Consider the following 15232-nt stretch of genomic DNA (forward strand, 5'->3'; position numbering starts at 1 on the left):
ACATTCAACAAATAAACCTGGAGTTTATGGGGTTCGCTCAGGAGTGGAGGTTTGATGGCTGCGGTTAAAGGGCCTGATCTGGGATAAAACTTTTTTTGTGACACTTATTAGGAGGCAGTTTTCCAGCTTTGCTTCGTCTGCCGGAGCTTGGATTGTCTGCAGACGCAAAGGTACGGGTAGAGCAGAACGCTTTTAACTGTCTGAAGAAGTGTCTTTACTAAAACTGTCAGCCAAACCTAGCTACTTTTAGTTCTGGATAACGCATTAGAGCTGACTTCCGATACTTAGTTCAGGCAGCTAGTGTTCTTAGGTCTCATAACCATCACAAAAATGCTTTGTCAATTTTCTAAGCTCAGTCTGAGTCTCATTTAACTAAGACCAAGTGAGTTTTAAGAAGACTTGAAATACAGGACTTTTTCTTTCTAGTGGTTCTTTATTTATAATGTAGGCTGAAGCAATTGTTACAAGGTAGAAGGGAGACACATTACACAATTGTTATTTATACAAGTTGAGAACAAAAAACTGCACAGGGAGAGGTCAACTCTCAGTACAAACTAGCAACTAAAGCACAATAATTTACCTTTAGAAACGATTTCTTTATTTTTAGCTGTGACACTGCTTTTACAATATGCAAAAACACAAACAGAACTACCCAAGGTGTTTTGTCACATTCTTTCTACAGTGAATTTGGCAACGTTTTATATTAAATTTATTCAGATTATACTAACGTTTAAAAACTAAACAAGTGAAAAGCTGTACCAAGGTACAGTTACATCCATTTATTTCAAAGGTTCAAAATACCACTTTGATCTATTGTGATTACCTTGCAGTGATTTCTGCTTTTGCAAAAACCATCTCAAGCATCATATGCACAATGCATCAGCTACTTTTAGTCATCAAGATTGGTGGGCTAAACCACAGGCACTACTGTTGCTTATATTCTGTAAAAGGAGCTTGTTTTTCAAAGAAAAAAAGCTTAAATAGTTTCTAATAATCATGCCTTTGCTTTAAAGCCATAACATAAAATGTCCTTGAGCAATCACAGCAGTGTTAAATGTTAGTATATAGAACAGTGACTATACAGGTACGTTACTCTCACATCCAATGCAGTTATGTATTAAAGCATAAGATTATGTAATTGAAGATTCGAGCCAACAGAAATCTGCAGGGTCTGGGGGACACAGCACTTTCAACTCACCAACTGCTGCCAGGCTTGCTTGCTGTCTTTAACATCACTCTCTTCTCCAAATGTGAGCCCTTGAAATCTACAAATCTCTGTTGGCTTTAGGGGACGGGCATTAGAACAAATTTAACTTTCACTTAAAAAAGAAAAGACATAAATCCATTCCAAAGAACATTACCTAGAATACAAAAAAAGGGACAATATAGCGGTCGGATTCCCAGTGACAATAAATAAATCCTCCTCTCTTCAATGTTTAGTATGAGGCCAATTAACTGCCATTTATTTAAAAGAAGATAAGAAAAACAAGCCCCCAGATTGGTAAACACATCAGCAAGTTGCTAGACTTCAAGCTGGTTACCCTTGTTAAATCCGCTTGAGTTTTTTCAAAATATTTGGGCTTTTCAACGCGCCCAGCCTGCTGGGCACAGTTAAGTAAAAGGCATTTGCTATATCTAAGAATTCCCTGCTATCATTTTTAAATGTTTTCACATTTTTAAAACTGCCTTACCCTTTTGGATGTATTTGGATTCCATGAAAGTGGGTGTAACAGACCAGTAACTAAAGTGGAGGATCCTATGTCTACCCGGTGGCAGCGGCATGCACGGGATTGGAGGTGGGTGCTGTGTGCAGTCAAGAGGAATCGTGGGAGAAAGAAGTCCTTAAACACCCTACAGAAACAAACACTGCAATCCAGTATGGCTTATTCGGATGCATTTACCATGAAGCTACTAGAAATTCAACCTACGAGGCTACTCTTAAATGTAACAGGATCGGCTATGTTGACAGTGTGCCCCTCCCACGGCCCTCCCCCCAATCCCAACACAGTCTACCGTTTCCAGATTTACTTCACTCTGAGTATTGCTCATCAATTGTTGACTCCTGCTTTTCTCATCCAGAACGTAGTATATTTAAATGAAGATTTTACCCCTTAGCCATTTTGTTTGTACATTAAAATAACCTGAATTTGCTTCTAAGCCAGACAACTACAATGCATCTACAAAAGCTTGCAGAAAAAAAAGAGAAACGAAAAAGCTAAGTATAGTCATCCTTTTTTCTGAAATTAACTACTTCATGGTTCCCCTGCCCCAACCCTCCCCCTTATGCATTTAAAATTTTACAAAGACTTGTAAAAAAGTTAAATGGAATTTGGCACCTTCAGAAAAATCAAAAGGGAAACTAAGATTAAAATGTGCAGAAAGAAAATTGTCAATATTTACAAATTAAAAGGTCAAGATTATGTCAGTTACATATGTTGCTTTTCATTATCTAAAGGTGTCGAGTACTTTCAAAAGAGCTGTATTCTGAGTTGCCTACAAAATCTTGATTATAGATTGGAATGGATCAAGACAAATTAGGTATTATTAATTAAACAGTTCGTTCCTCACTGGCAGCATTTCTTGTGAGCCTAAGAAAGGCGAGGGGCTGAGCGGTCATTGGTCATGGTCTTCTTCAGTTTCACGCCCCTTCGGATGGCGTTCAGCATGTCTTCTCCCTGCGGGCTCTCTCTCGGGCTCAGGTCTGCAGGATCGCTCTCTGGAATCTGGCCTGGGGAGGCAGTGGCACTTGAGGGATCCCTTTCCTGGTCTTCGGCCTCGCTTTCTGGAATCGCCTGTCTGTGCTCCTCGGGGATACTTGGCTTCGGGCCTGGAAGAGGAGGGTTGACGGAGGCTTGGCCACTCCACATCGAGGAGGGCATGCTGGTGACACCCTGGGGGCCCTCACCCACAGATGGTGACTCGGGGCTGTGCTCACCCCGCTCCTCTGGCCCATCCAGAGGGGTTGGCAACACCCCAGGGAGGTCTGGGACAGTTGGGGTCTTGACAGGGATCACAGGGGTCTTGATGGGGATGGGACCAGCTCCAATGGTCCCCCGGCGGACAGAAGGTTTGGTGGAAGGGGTCCGTCGAATGGTTGCAACCCCTGGAGTGACCATAGCAGGTCCGAGGGTGGTGGGGAGGCCAGCAGTTGAGGCTGGGCGCTTGGCTTGGAACATCCGTCGGTAGGACTGGCTGATGTCACTGTTTCTCGGAATGGTGGAGGATTTGTCAAACTCCTGCTGATCTGCCTCCTGGTCACCACTTACCGAGAAATAATCATAATCTGAAACTGATGATAATATTCGATTAGAAATATCCAAGGCAGCAGCTTTGCTTTTTTGATTGTCTGTCGGAAGAACAAAAGCACAAAGGGCAGAGCACTTCACCTACCATCTCCTCCCACACCTACCCCCGCCCCCGGTCTCTGTGCCACCCTTAGACGCCCTCGGTGTCTAAGAACTCGCTGGCACGGATCTTCGTTTTGTTCACTCATGTACCCTGAGCACCTACTATGGTGTGGGGCATAGTAGGCACGCACTCAAATACCGTTGAGAGTTGGAGAGTGTAGCACTGCCAGGCTGCAGCAAAGCTACCTCTGAGCATCTCTGGGAGGAATACGGGGATGGAAACAGAAAACATATTCTACAAACCCTCCCATCCAGAATGCAACACAAGAAGCAAACCTCAAACAGACTATCACAGACCTTACTATCTCCCTTGTAATTAACTTGTCAGGCGACGGCTAGTAAAAGAATGGAGCTACTGGCAATGAGTCCCTGAAAATAGGTACAAGATAGGTTCCATCAGGGATGTGTGGTCACTTCCTCTCAACATATGGGGTCATGTGGGAGGGGCAAGTTTACAGATTAAACATCTTAGAGCAGGTTTCTGAACAGCAGCACAACTGACATTTGGTGCCAGATGAATTCTTTGTTGTTGGGGCTGCTGTATATTCTAGGATGTCTAGCAGCATCCCTGGCTTCTACTCACAAGGTGCCAGTAGCACCTTCCACCAGCTACAACCACCAAAAAAGGTCCCCAGACCTTGCCAAATGTCCCCTGGGAAGCAAAATCACCTCCATTTAGACTCACTGTCTTAGAGGCTTTGACTGACGGACTGCAAATAGGCTTGGTCAGCTACCGCAGATCTATTCTAGCTGCCAGGCCACCTTCTTGCTGGCTAGTGTATGGAGCGGGTTGGGGTTGAGGGAGGCAAAGTTGACAGAGGATTTGGCTGGAATAGGTTCAGAGTTTGGGCTTCAGACTCTAACAGACCTTAGCTTCAAACTCCCAGCTCTGTTTCATATTCATTTTGTGAATTTGGGAAAGTTACGGAGCCTCAGTCTCCACATACGTAAAATTGGGATATTACATAAGTGGTTGTGACAAGTAAATGGGAAAATAAATATAAAGTGCTAAAACACAAATGACATTATTATCATGAACAGCATCTGCCTGAGTTTAAGTTGGGACCTACCCCGTACCCTGACAGTGAGAAACGAGAGAAGTTGCAAGAGTCCGGTCACTTCCTTAGATGGCAGCCCCCTGACAAGCACCGCTCAGCCCTCTGAAGCATTCTGAGACGGTGAAAACGATTCTGAAGCCAAGCTGTGAGCCAGGGCTTACACTGGTTAAACGGACTCCCTGCTCTTCTGCCTCCTCCCAGCAGGGCCCACCCCTTTTCCTTGCCTGGCACTGCTCAGGAAGCCCAACGGGAAACCCCAGGCTGCCTGTACCTTGGGAGGGGATGGTGTCCTCAGAGCAGCACGGTGTGGTCGTCTGCGTGCTGTAGCCGCTGGAGCACTGAAGCGAGTCCCGGCTGCTCCTCTGGGTGTCCAGCTGGAGGCCCCGCGACAGAGCCAGCGCCAGTTCTTCACAAGCCTCCATCTCCTCACCAGGCTGCAGGTTGGAGAGAGACACACACACAGACAAGCCACCAGGGCCATGAGTCCCCTGTCTGATGTCCCCAGAGCCTTTTGCGGTGGGGCCTCAATATTATTTCTACTCTGCTCCAGAGAACACCAGCTGTCTGTGAGCCCAGGAGGCTATCAACTTGCTTGGGTCCTACCCACGCTCTAGAAAGTCCTACGTGTCTGATTCCGACACAAGGGTTTTCCCCAGGGGCTTTCTAATGCTCTAGAACAGGGAGTGGGGAAAAGGGGCTGAGGTCCCTCCAGCTCAAAGGCTCAGCTGGACTCAGCCCGCCACTGCTGGCCAGCATCTGGCCACCAGCCAGGTGGAAAGGGGCCCAACCAGCTGGAGAGAACAAGAGCGTCACCCTGGTGGCAGCCGACACGGTCATGCTCCGTGGTCTCTGGGCCTCCTCGGCTGCTGCAGGTGCACCGCCCGTGGCAGCGGGGCCACCCGCGCCAGGGTCGGGCTCGCGCTTCTCCTTGCGGCGCTGCAGGGTGTTCACCAGCGGCTGATCGTAGGGGCCTGGCTTAGCCCAATCCTACGGAGAAGCAGCACGGTCAGGGGCCAGGGCCAACCCTCGGACCGCGGCCCCACAAGGCCGCTGGGCCCCTCGGGGGAAGTGGGCTGGGACAGGCCCGCAGGCCCCTTCTATGCCCTCATCCCGCTCTGGAAGAAGAGGTGGAAAACCCTTTTGGGGGCTTCCTGGGTATTTCCTCTTTCCTCCTATGGGTCCCAAAATTAAAACCCTCAACAACCAGGCAGACAGCCCGTGGGAGACTCTAGTTAACAGCTACCTGACAGCTGACCAACTGTCTAAGGTGTGTGAAGGCACCAGCCAAGGGAGGGCATGTCCCCAGGATCGGGGCCTCCCTTCTGATGGCTGAAAGCACCCTCTCTCCTCTAGCAGCCAAAATGACGTCACTTCAGTGGATTGGCCACCAGGGGGCACTAAAGGAACCTCAGCCACTCTCCCTGAGGCTGAATCTCCTCTTCCAGGAAACTAGGCCCCCAAAGGGGGGACTTCAGGATGTGCCCTCTGAGGTTCACCACAGAGGGAGGGAAGACCCCTGGGGTCAGTAGTCTGAGAGGTCAGAGCCACCTGGGAGGAATGGAGTCAAGACCCTGCTCAAGATGTTAGCAGTCTATGGACCTACTATTCAAATTAGGGGCCTCCTCTCAAAACGAAGTAGAATTCCTCCTGGCATCAACTGCACTTGCTAGGAATTAATTTTAAAACTTTGTTTGTATGTTACAGCAAACATGTCTTAATATAAAACAATCAAGATTAAAAGTCTGCGTGTACTTTTAAGATAAAACATGATAAGCCAAACATATTTTGGGTTTTGGTTCTGTTACCTTGGCCCAACAAGGGACTCATCAGGGGAAAAGTCTGGAAAACACGGTCGAGGAGCACAGCCCCTACCAGCCCCTGATAACAGTGACACCCTGAAGTGGCCCCAGGAGGGCAGAACTGGGACTTGCAACTTGGAACTGACGTCCTACAATGCCACATCTGGGTCTGCTGTCTAACAGGGGTGAACTATGCTTCCTCGCCAATCTCAGCTCCACGTGGAAATTTCTATCTCGGCGCTGCCTGCTGCTTTGCGGTTCTCCCCAGTGGGAATTAACTTAGGGAGAGGTGTTATGGGGAAGAAGGCAGAGTGTGAAAGGAAGGGGGTGAGGGCGGAATCGGGGTGAGTGAGGATTATGGGACAGAAGAGGGGTGAGCACAGAGGCAATGAGAGGGGAGAGGGAGTGAGAGGAGGGAGGAGAGACACAAACCTTCCAGCTAGGGATCTGAGATGACGGGAACATGCCGGGCCCAATGGTGTAATAATGAGCGTAGTCTGGAAGGTGGACAGAGGTGACCCGAGGGAGCAGGCGGGAGGCAGGCAGGCAACGAGGGAAAAGGCTTGCCCCCACGGGCCCCACATGGGACTCACTTGATAAACTATAGTGAGAAAACCCATTAGACAACTGGAAACAAAACAAACAAAAAAGGGGGGGAAAAAAGGAAAAAAAAATTAATATAACAGGATGAGTGTGGGGATACAAGATGGTACTGACATTCAAGGGAGTGGGGGACACCTGAATATTTGTAAATAAAACAAACATCGGGGCTCTGCTGCTCGTGGATGATCCCTGAGGCGAGAGAAAAGAGCCAGGGTACAAAGGATGCACGCTTATTTGACACCAAAATAAGTATTCAGTTGAAGAACTATTTCATCTACATTTTGAAATAGTCTGGAAATTGATCAGTGTCCTTAATTTGTGGCGTTCAATTATTTAACTAACAAAGCATCATCTCACGGCGGTAGTAATCGGCTCATCTCATTACGCAAATTTAAGAATTTTAAAGCATCTTCAACTGAATCTGTGCATTCTAGGTTTCCAAAATCATCACACTGTTCAGGAGCAGATTCCAAACTGGGGTAAAGGCGGAGGGGTTGCAAATTAAAAGGTAGAAAAGTACACAGCCTCTGACGCAGAGAAATGTCACGTCCGAGGGGATGGTGACAAGGAGGCCACGGTAGGTGGGGTGCTTGGGAGGGAAGTGGGGAGATGGATGAGCACACATGACACTGTTCTGGGAAGCAGCCTTCACACCTCTGGGTTCCCCATACCCCTTCCTCTCCCTCGGGACAACCGCACGGTCGTAGCTCAGGAGCCAGGCACCCATTCAAGAGAAGGCCCTCAGTCCTGTCCCTCCCTGTCCCCCAGAGGGGCTGCTGCTGGTGTAGATTTTGAGTTTCCTGGTTCCTGCAGCTGCACCGGTGAGCATCAGGCAGGAGGGGGGGAGGGAGGGGCCGTGGCTGGGACCCCCGCGGTCACCTTCTCTGCGGAAGCCCAGGCGCCCATGGTGGAGCCTGAGCTGACTGAGGTGGGCGAGCTGCACTCGCTCACTGACTGGCAGGTTTCGGAGGCTTCGGAGGAGGCCGAGCTGGACGAGTTCTGCAGCAGGGGATGGATCACAGGAGGGACCGACAGAATGCAGACCACAGGCCGCCAAAAAATAACCGCAAATAAAAAACAAAAGAAGGGGGCGGGATGGGAGAAGGGCACGCAGACAGAGACAGACATACACAGAAGAGGGAAGGATGAGAGAAGCAGAGGGTTAGAGTTATTTCTTCCCCCAAAGCTGCACCCACACAGAGGCTTTCAAGATCCTGAAAAGAAGCGTGAGACCGGCGAGCTCCCACCACACAGTAAGCGCCCAGGACCGTGACTCGCGTGTGTCTAGTGTGTGTATAGTGCACGGCTGTGTGCCCGGCACAGAGAGTCTGGTCAAGGTTGGAACTCCCTGGGCATTCCTTCCAAGGCCACAAGCCCAGGTCCCGAAGGAGCCCCGCCTTTTACACAACTCAGGTGCACAGGCATTAGTTATTGCATGAGGACGGCCCCCCGCTTGGGCTTTTTGCTCCCTGTCTGCCTAGAATGGCTCCACTTCCTGGACAGTCCCTGTCACATGCAGCCTCCGCATCCCTGAGGGGTGGTTTCCAGCTCTGAAGCTGCAGCTTCACAAAACACAATTTTAGGTGTCTCTGCCTGGGGAGTGATTTTGAGGTTTGGGGCCGTGATGCCCTGTGGTTAGTGTAATGTTTCCAGTGGCCATCATAGGGAATTTTGAAGCATCTGGAGAGACGTTACAGGAAGGAGGTCTGACGGGAAAACATCTCTTTATTAACTCTCCAGTCCCCACTGGTCTCCCAGTGTCAGCCAGGGCGCGTGCTCCCAGCTCAGGCTCCTGACGTGGCTGAGCCAGGGACTAGCTGCTCACCATCACATCTCAACTTGCTAGTCCCAGACTGGCACACGGCAGGTGCTCAAGATTCCTGAATGGATGAGTGACAAGGACCATCTCTTCCATGTAAACTGGGTCCCCTGGGGTAGTGCTTTGGGCCCATCCAGATATTAGCGTAAAGTTTTCTTCACTGTTAACTGCCATCTCTGGCTCATCTCGTTTGTTTAAAGAAGTCCAGCCCTGCTGGGCTCTACTATCATTCCCCCAGAAGTCCTCTGGTATCCACTGTCCAGGAGGCCATGTGGCTCTGTCCACCCCTTTCACCCGCCAAAGAAAGACAGGTCTCCCACAAAGGAACAGAGCTGTAGCTTTCCCATCCCGCAGGGGCAAGGAACCAAAAAGACACTCCCCGTGCACACGCTCCGTGGAGCCACAGCGAGGACAGGCTACACAGTGGACGCCCCGCTGCTCCCCAAGCTCGGTGTCTGCCGAGCAGTCCAGGACTTGACGTTCAAAGGCTTGGATTCAAGTTACGTTTCTGCCACTTCTCAGTCAAGGCACTGCAGGCTTAATCTCTCTAAACCTCAATTTTTTTCATCTTTAGAATAGGGATCAAGATTATCTAACAGATGAAGAGAAAAAGAGATTTTATATGGCTATGTGTATCTATTTACATAGTGCTCAATCAAGTGTAAATAAAAGTTGTTGACGTAAGTACGTTCAACTTGAAAAAAGAACCAGCAAACCAGCCCGAGACTGCAGGTTCCTATCTCTCTTGACTTCTCATTTTTTCCTAAAGAACCTCTTGCCTTGACAGAATGCGCAGCCCTGGGACAAGACCCTCACACAGAGAGGGTCCTGCTCTGGGGCACACGTGGGTGAGGACATCATTTCAAGAGAGCAGATGGAGGAAAATGGGAGAATTCTTAACAAATTCCGTCCCCCGGCAGCATTTAGCCCCGTGTACCTGAGTGGACAGATGAAGGGATTTTCCCCTTATAGGTGTGAGTTCCTTTCCCCCACCCTAAATAAAGGTAATATTACTGCCTTCAGGAGATTGTATACTCTGGCCTATGTGATTTGTACAATTTGCTTAAATTTCCCCTCGACTTTCTAATTACAAGCAGCTGTAATGTCTTTTTCTAGAAATAGAACTATTAAATTTTGCAGCATCCTTGAACTTATTAAAACTACACTAGAGTTGCTAGCCAAGCACATCTCGGGCCCTGGCTTTCAGATTGAAGTAAATCCCAACAGGCCATCTTCTGCGCCCCTCAGCGGTCCTTGAGGCAGGAGCCCTGGCCTCAGTCTGATCCACACACTGTCCCTGACTGGAAGGCAGAGAAGCTCAGGGCCTCTTTTTTTTTAGAAAGGCGTGTCAGTGCACACTCCGATGTTAGTTTGTCAGTTGATTAAAAACACACACAGAAATACACCGCACATAAGAACAGCCTTTGAAGAATTGCAAGTTCCTGCTTTCCTTTCAACCATTCACACTCTCTGCTTGCGAGACACACAGGTGTGGTTCAGTGCTGCTCCTGGCAGGGGAAAGACGGGGGACAGGCGGGTGACACCTTAGAGACCAAGCCAAAGCACCGAGCTGGGGCAAGCACAAAGGAACTTAAAGCCGCAGCGCTCGGCCCAGAGCGTTTCCATTTGAAATCAAGACTCTGTCCCAGGAAGACAGAGAAAGGCCAGTCCCCCAGGACGGCTGACAAATGGCAAAGGAGACACTGAGGCGAGAAGCTCTGGGCTCACCAACATCAGACACGTTGGGTGAGTAACCTCCTGGCTTAGGTCCCCAAAACACCTCAGCTGCGTCCTTTATGTGAAGTGCTCCCCAAAACGGTCTCCCAGGGGCACCTCATAGCTGGAGTGGAGCAGAAAGGGCTCTGGACCAGATGCCCTTGTCCCAGGTCCCCGACCTGCAAGTCACATAATTGTGCAACTTGGGCAAGTCACTTACATTTCTGAGCCGCCGTTTCTGCAACAAAATTAGGGATAACAATACTCTACATGGTTGTTGGAAGGACGACACAGATAACATACACAGGAGGCCCTGGGACAGTCCCTGGCACACAGCAGATACTCAGTGACTGTTAGGCAATGGATACCTGGGATAAATAAGACAAGCACACGATCTTCTCAGTCCAAAGATCTTGGACCAAAGGCTGTGTTCAGCATCAAATGTACACCATGGGCTGGTTCCCCAGCAGATGGCACTGTGGGGCAGCCTGGATGTTCATGTCTCCTGGTGTCTCTATGTTGTGTTGCTTACTAAGTGAGACCGGCACTAAGAGAGGACAGAGGACAGCAGGCGAAGGTTGTCCACTGCCCCGCCCAGCGCCTGCCTTCTACTCCGGCTAGAACCACTGGGCAGGGCTGGGTCTAGTGCCGCCTAACCCAACTGTGGTTGAAAACATTCAACTTGTCCCAGAAGCAAAATGCAAACAGAATGATCTGCAGGGGCTCCGATGATTCATTCTCATTCTCAACGCAAACTGATAAAAGGAACCTGAGAGCACCGAGGAAGGGTTCCACGGTGCTGTCCAAAAGAATCTCCGTCATTCAGAGGGAACCAGAGATGCGGGGGGAGGAAGTGTCACCACTGTGCAAACGCCATTAAAGATCATGCAAAGCTGGGCACTCACAGGGATGCCAGAGAGAACTCCCCATATCAACATGGTGACTCGCCCGTCACCAGCCTGGAGACTGGCTCCAAACCCAACTTACAGTATCTCTCCCTTTTGGGCAACAACACATCTAAAGATGAGAAATTAAACCAGAGGTTTCTGACAGGGGTCTGTCCAAGCCAAGGTCCTTCTTTGGTTCTAGCCATTGATGGTGGTCTGGGCAGCAGGTGTGATGGCAGCTCCTGGAGCCAAGGGCACCCTTACCTGGTTGGGGGCCTCTGGCGGCATTGGGGACGGCGACTTGGACTGGAAGGCGTCCTGGGATATGAACCCTGAGTCATGGGAGGACACGCTGGACAGCCGCACGGGCGCCTGCTGGGCCAGGTTGGAGCTGCGGTAGCGGTAGTGGGAGCTGGGAGAATGCGAGTGGGAGCCGCTGGACCGGGAGTCGCTGCTGTTGACGCTGTTCAGGCTGCTGCGGGGGGCAAGCAGAGGTGGGGCAGGCAGGGAGGGTAAAGAAGGAGGGGTAAGAGGAAGGAGGGGGACAGAGAACGGGGGGGGGGGCGCAGGAGGGAGAAAAACAACAGGATGTAATCAGCTTTGCCCCCAAGAAGCCATGCAAACAGTAAGACATGTTTTCAAAACACCAAATCATTAAGCTAGTAAACAAAAGGCTTTTTCATGTGAGCAAGGGGTAAAAATCCAGCCGCCAGGAATCAATTCTCTGATGGGGCACTGAAGCATCCTTAGGATGGAGGCCTGTGATCATAAGGAGTCAAATGAAACCCAATTCTGCCATGTCATCTACTACCAAAGCTTGGGAACCTGACATCTGTGCCATGAAAAGAGATGGAACTGGTCTCCTCTGCTCATCTGCCTGTAGACACCATGACGCGGCAGCAAAAACCATGAAGGCTTCAGCATGCCCTGGATGGAACATGCAAGTGTCTCCTTAGATGGACCACCTGGGTCCAGGAGACCAAGGTCAACCCAGCCCACCACCGCTTTGGGGATGCAGGCATCAATGGACTTTCAAGGCGATTTCACCCTCGGCGAGCCTGGTTCAAGACCACCGGAGAGAACGTCAGCAAATGATCTCAGTGCGTTTGTATCAACGTGTTTTACCTTTTATTAACAACACTGATGCTTTAATGAATGGTTTTATCCTGATCACAGGCGTTTCTCTGTTAAAATATCTGCGAGCCTGGCGTTAACAGCACACCTGGCAAGAGGCAGGCAGCTTTCAGCAACTAAAGGCAATCAGTGCTAAGCTGTTTGCTTCCGAGAATAAACAGTAAACAGGATGTCGAAAAACGACATGCACCCTCTGGGTGTTCCGTCTGCACTCCTTTTCCAGTCACAAGAAATACGCTCTGCACTCTGTATAATAACTCAGATAATGAAAACTAGAAAACTGAACCAAGTGCCATGGTCCAAACAAGCAAAGCTGACATAAAGGACAGTTGTAGAAGCATCCAAGGGGATGACATAAACAACCCAGTCTGGGATTAGAAAGTTTGTGGTTTCTGCTCCTAACCCTGCAAGAGAATCTTGTCAAATTTTACAGACCCTGACAGCCAGTAAGGTAGTCAAGGGCTTTGTGACTGCTGTACACGAGAATTACTTCGTGTGAATGTCCTGAGAAATGCAGGGGAGTGCGCTGGAGGAAATCTCGGCTCCTGTGGATAATTATCATCAATTTTGCTTTCCCTCCCAATCAGCCAAAAGAGGGTATATGGGGACCCATAGTGAAGCTCACTGTAACTCCACCCCAGCAAGCTCATGGCTGATGTCGTCAGTGCAACATGGTTTTCTATTGAAACTAAAACCATAAGAAAAAAAAGATACACAGTTTTGTTTTATAATAATGAGCTAAGTTTTTTGGTTACCAAAAAAGCCAGAAACCAACCAACGTTTTCAGGTTGCAAATATCAGGATGCAGCCTCTGAAGCCTGAACTTCCTGCTGAGCATGTATTGTGCAAGCTCGAGTATGAAATGAAACACACACAAGCGTGTACAGAGACATCACCATACAAAGGTTCGGCAGATCCATCCCGCTCTTTACTCTCAATGCTAATTCACAGGAAGTGGAAATTCATTTGGCTTTGAAAAGTCAAAGAAAATGATGAGCAGGTTGAGTGGACCAAGAAAGCCAAGTGACGCACGATGATGTCTCCATCTTTCAAGAAGAGGAGAACCAACTTCGCAGTCAGCAAGCCAAGTATGGCCTTCCATTAGAAAACTCCTAGAACAGCCTTGCACATGGCAAAACTATTCCAATTGATTCTAACTGTGTGTTAACAGTAACAGTAGTACTAAACAGAGCGGTGGGGGTGCAGGTGGTAGTAGTGATTAACAAGAGCAAGAATTCTATTTACTTTATGAAACCTTGAGACAAAAATTTGGAGGGAAATGAGGGCATAAGCCACTGTTACTTCTTTCATTTGTTCTGGCAACGGCCATATCAGTCTGTGAAGAATCAACCTCTGTTCACCCTTTTTCAGTCCTTATGGTTTTCACTCTGCTGAACAGGAAAATCAACTGCGAATTCATAAAATGGGAAAATCCCTACAACATGCAATGGAGAGAGAGCAAGCTCCAGTCTACTAGTCTAAGGGCCAGGGGGGTTTTCCTTCTGATCCAAAACTAATCCAGAGACTAAAGAGTGAGACCAAAATCATTACGGAATTCTTTCAACTGATCATGTCACCATTTCCTGTTGAAAATGAGCCATTCTAAGAAGGAAAGACAGGCTCTATTGCTCACACTGCCACAAAGAAAAACGGCCTGTGCTGAAAGCAGGCGCAGAGCCCGCAGACTTACCTGCAGACACTTGATTTGCGGGACATGGTGGTGCTGGGAGACGAGGGTGGCGTCTGGTATGACCAACTGTAATCAGAACCTTTCAAGTCCAAAATCACCTAGAGGGACAGAGCCAGGTGGGTGAGCAAAGTGCTGAGAAGGGAAACAATACCTATCAACTCTTAAAACCCATCATAACATCAAAATTCAGCCATCACCGAGGGGTAAGGATTAAAGAAAAAATTGTTGTTAAAGGTTTTTTTTTTATTTTTTAAATTAAAGAACCAGACTATTAATTCATGAGTGGCTTAATCTTTTTTCTGAGACAGGGGAAAATATAATTCATTGGGGACAGGGGGAGAAACCATGAAATATCAGTCAAAAAACAAAGTGAGAGAAAGACAGATTAACAATCTACAAGAGCCACTTACACCCGAGGCTAGAGTTTACAGGATTTTCATCTTATAGCACTACAAAGACAGTACTGGATTCAGGATTTGTTGATCTTGCATTTTAACCACTTGATAGTCAGTGATCACTTGTGCCCTATCTGACCAGCACTAGATATTTTAAAACCTGACAGAATCAAGAGCAAACCAATTCTTTCACAATTACCTCTACGTCAGTCTCCCTTACTTGACTGACAAAGAGCTATTTGAGTGCATCTTTCGTTCACATAGTGGTGCTCAGTAGACGTCTATGTATTGAGTGAAAGCATGCACACTGTGGTCTCATAAAAGCAATTTCATAGGATGGAAAATAAAAGCTCTCAAATTTGGCTCTCCAAAGCAGGTGATAACAATTTTATACAAAGGGCAAAAGCCAGCATGTGATTCATCACTGTTTCCCCAAATATGTCTTTTCCCACTTGATCTAGTGTTAACGTCACATGAACCAAATGAACAAGCAGAAAAAATGTCATCTTTTCCATAAGAGAGATCCTCATGCATTACTTAATTAGCATGAGAGAAATTCAGTGAAAATGGTTTACATTGATGACCAAGACACAGCACTGTCGTAATCCTAGGAGAGTTTATTTCTAGAGCGTAGATGAACATAGTGCTTAAGAGCATGGGCTATGGAAATGGACAGCGTGGCTTAAACCCCAGTTCTACCAGTAAACAGCTAGGTGAGCCAAGT

General features: G+C 48.3%; 1 protein-coding gene across 18 annotated transcripts in view; it reads right to left on the bottom strand.

Annotated features, from left to right (window-relative positions):
- Positions 1-413: 413 nt before the first annotated feature.
- The window catches only part of MTSS1 (MTSS I-BAR domain containing 1), a 161387-nt gene continuing 146568 nt past the window's right edge, over positions 414-15232 (bottom strand). For 3 of the 18 annotated variants that reach the window (XM_070222473.1, XM_070222472.1, XM_070222480.1), the window contains 7 exons: positions 14114-14211; positions 11554-11764; positions 6697-6891; positions 5279-5452; positions 4737-4899; positions 2936-3289; positions 414-2827 (listed from right to left, as the gene is read on the bottom strand). In XM_070222473.1, coding sequence (XP_070078574.1) covers positions 2589-2827; positions 2936-3289; positions 4737-4899; positions 5279-5452; positions 6697-6891; positions 11554-11764; positions 14114-14211 — 1434 coding nt within the window. In that variant the 3' untranslated portion in view covers positions 414-2588. Of the gene's footprint in view, positions 3290-4736; positions 4900-5278; positions 5453-6696; positions 6892-7746; positions 7867-11553; positions 11765-14113; positions 14212-15232 lie in introns of all 18 variants that reach the window. The other 15 variants (XM_023648940.2, XM_023648939.2, XM_070222474.1 and 12 more) reach the window with 7 other exon arrangements.

This window comes from Equus caballus, chromosome 9 (genome assembly GCF_041296265.1).
Source record: "Equus caballus isolate H_3958 breed thoroughbred chromosome 9, TB-T2T, whole genome shotgun sequence".
NCBI lineage: Eukaryota > Metazoa > Chordata > Mammalia > Perissodactyla > Equidae > Equus > Equus caballus.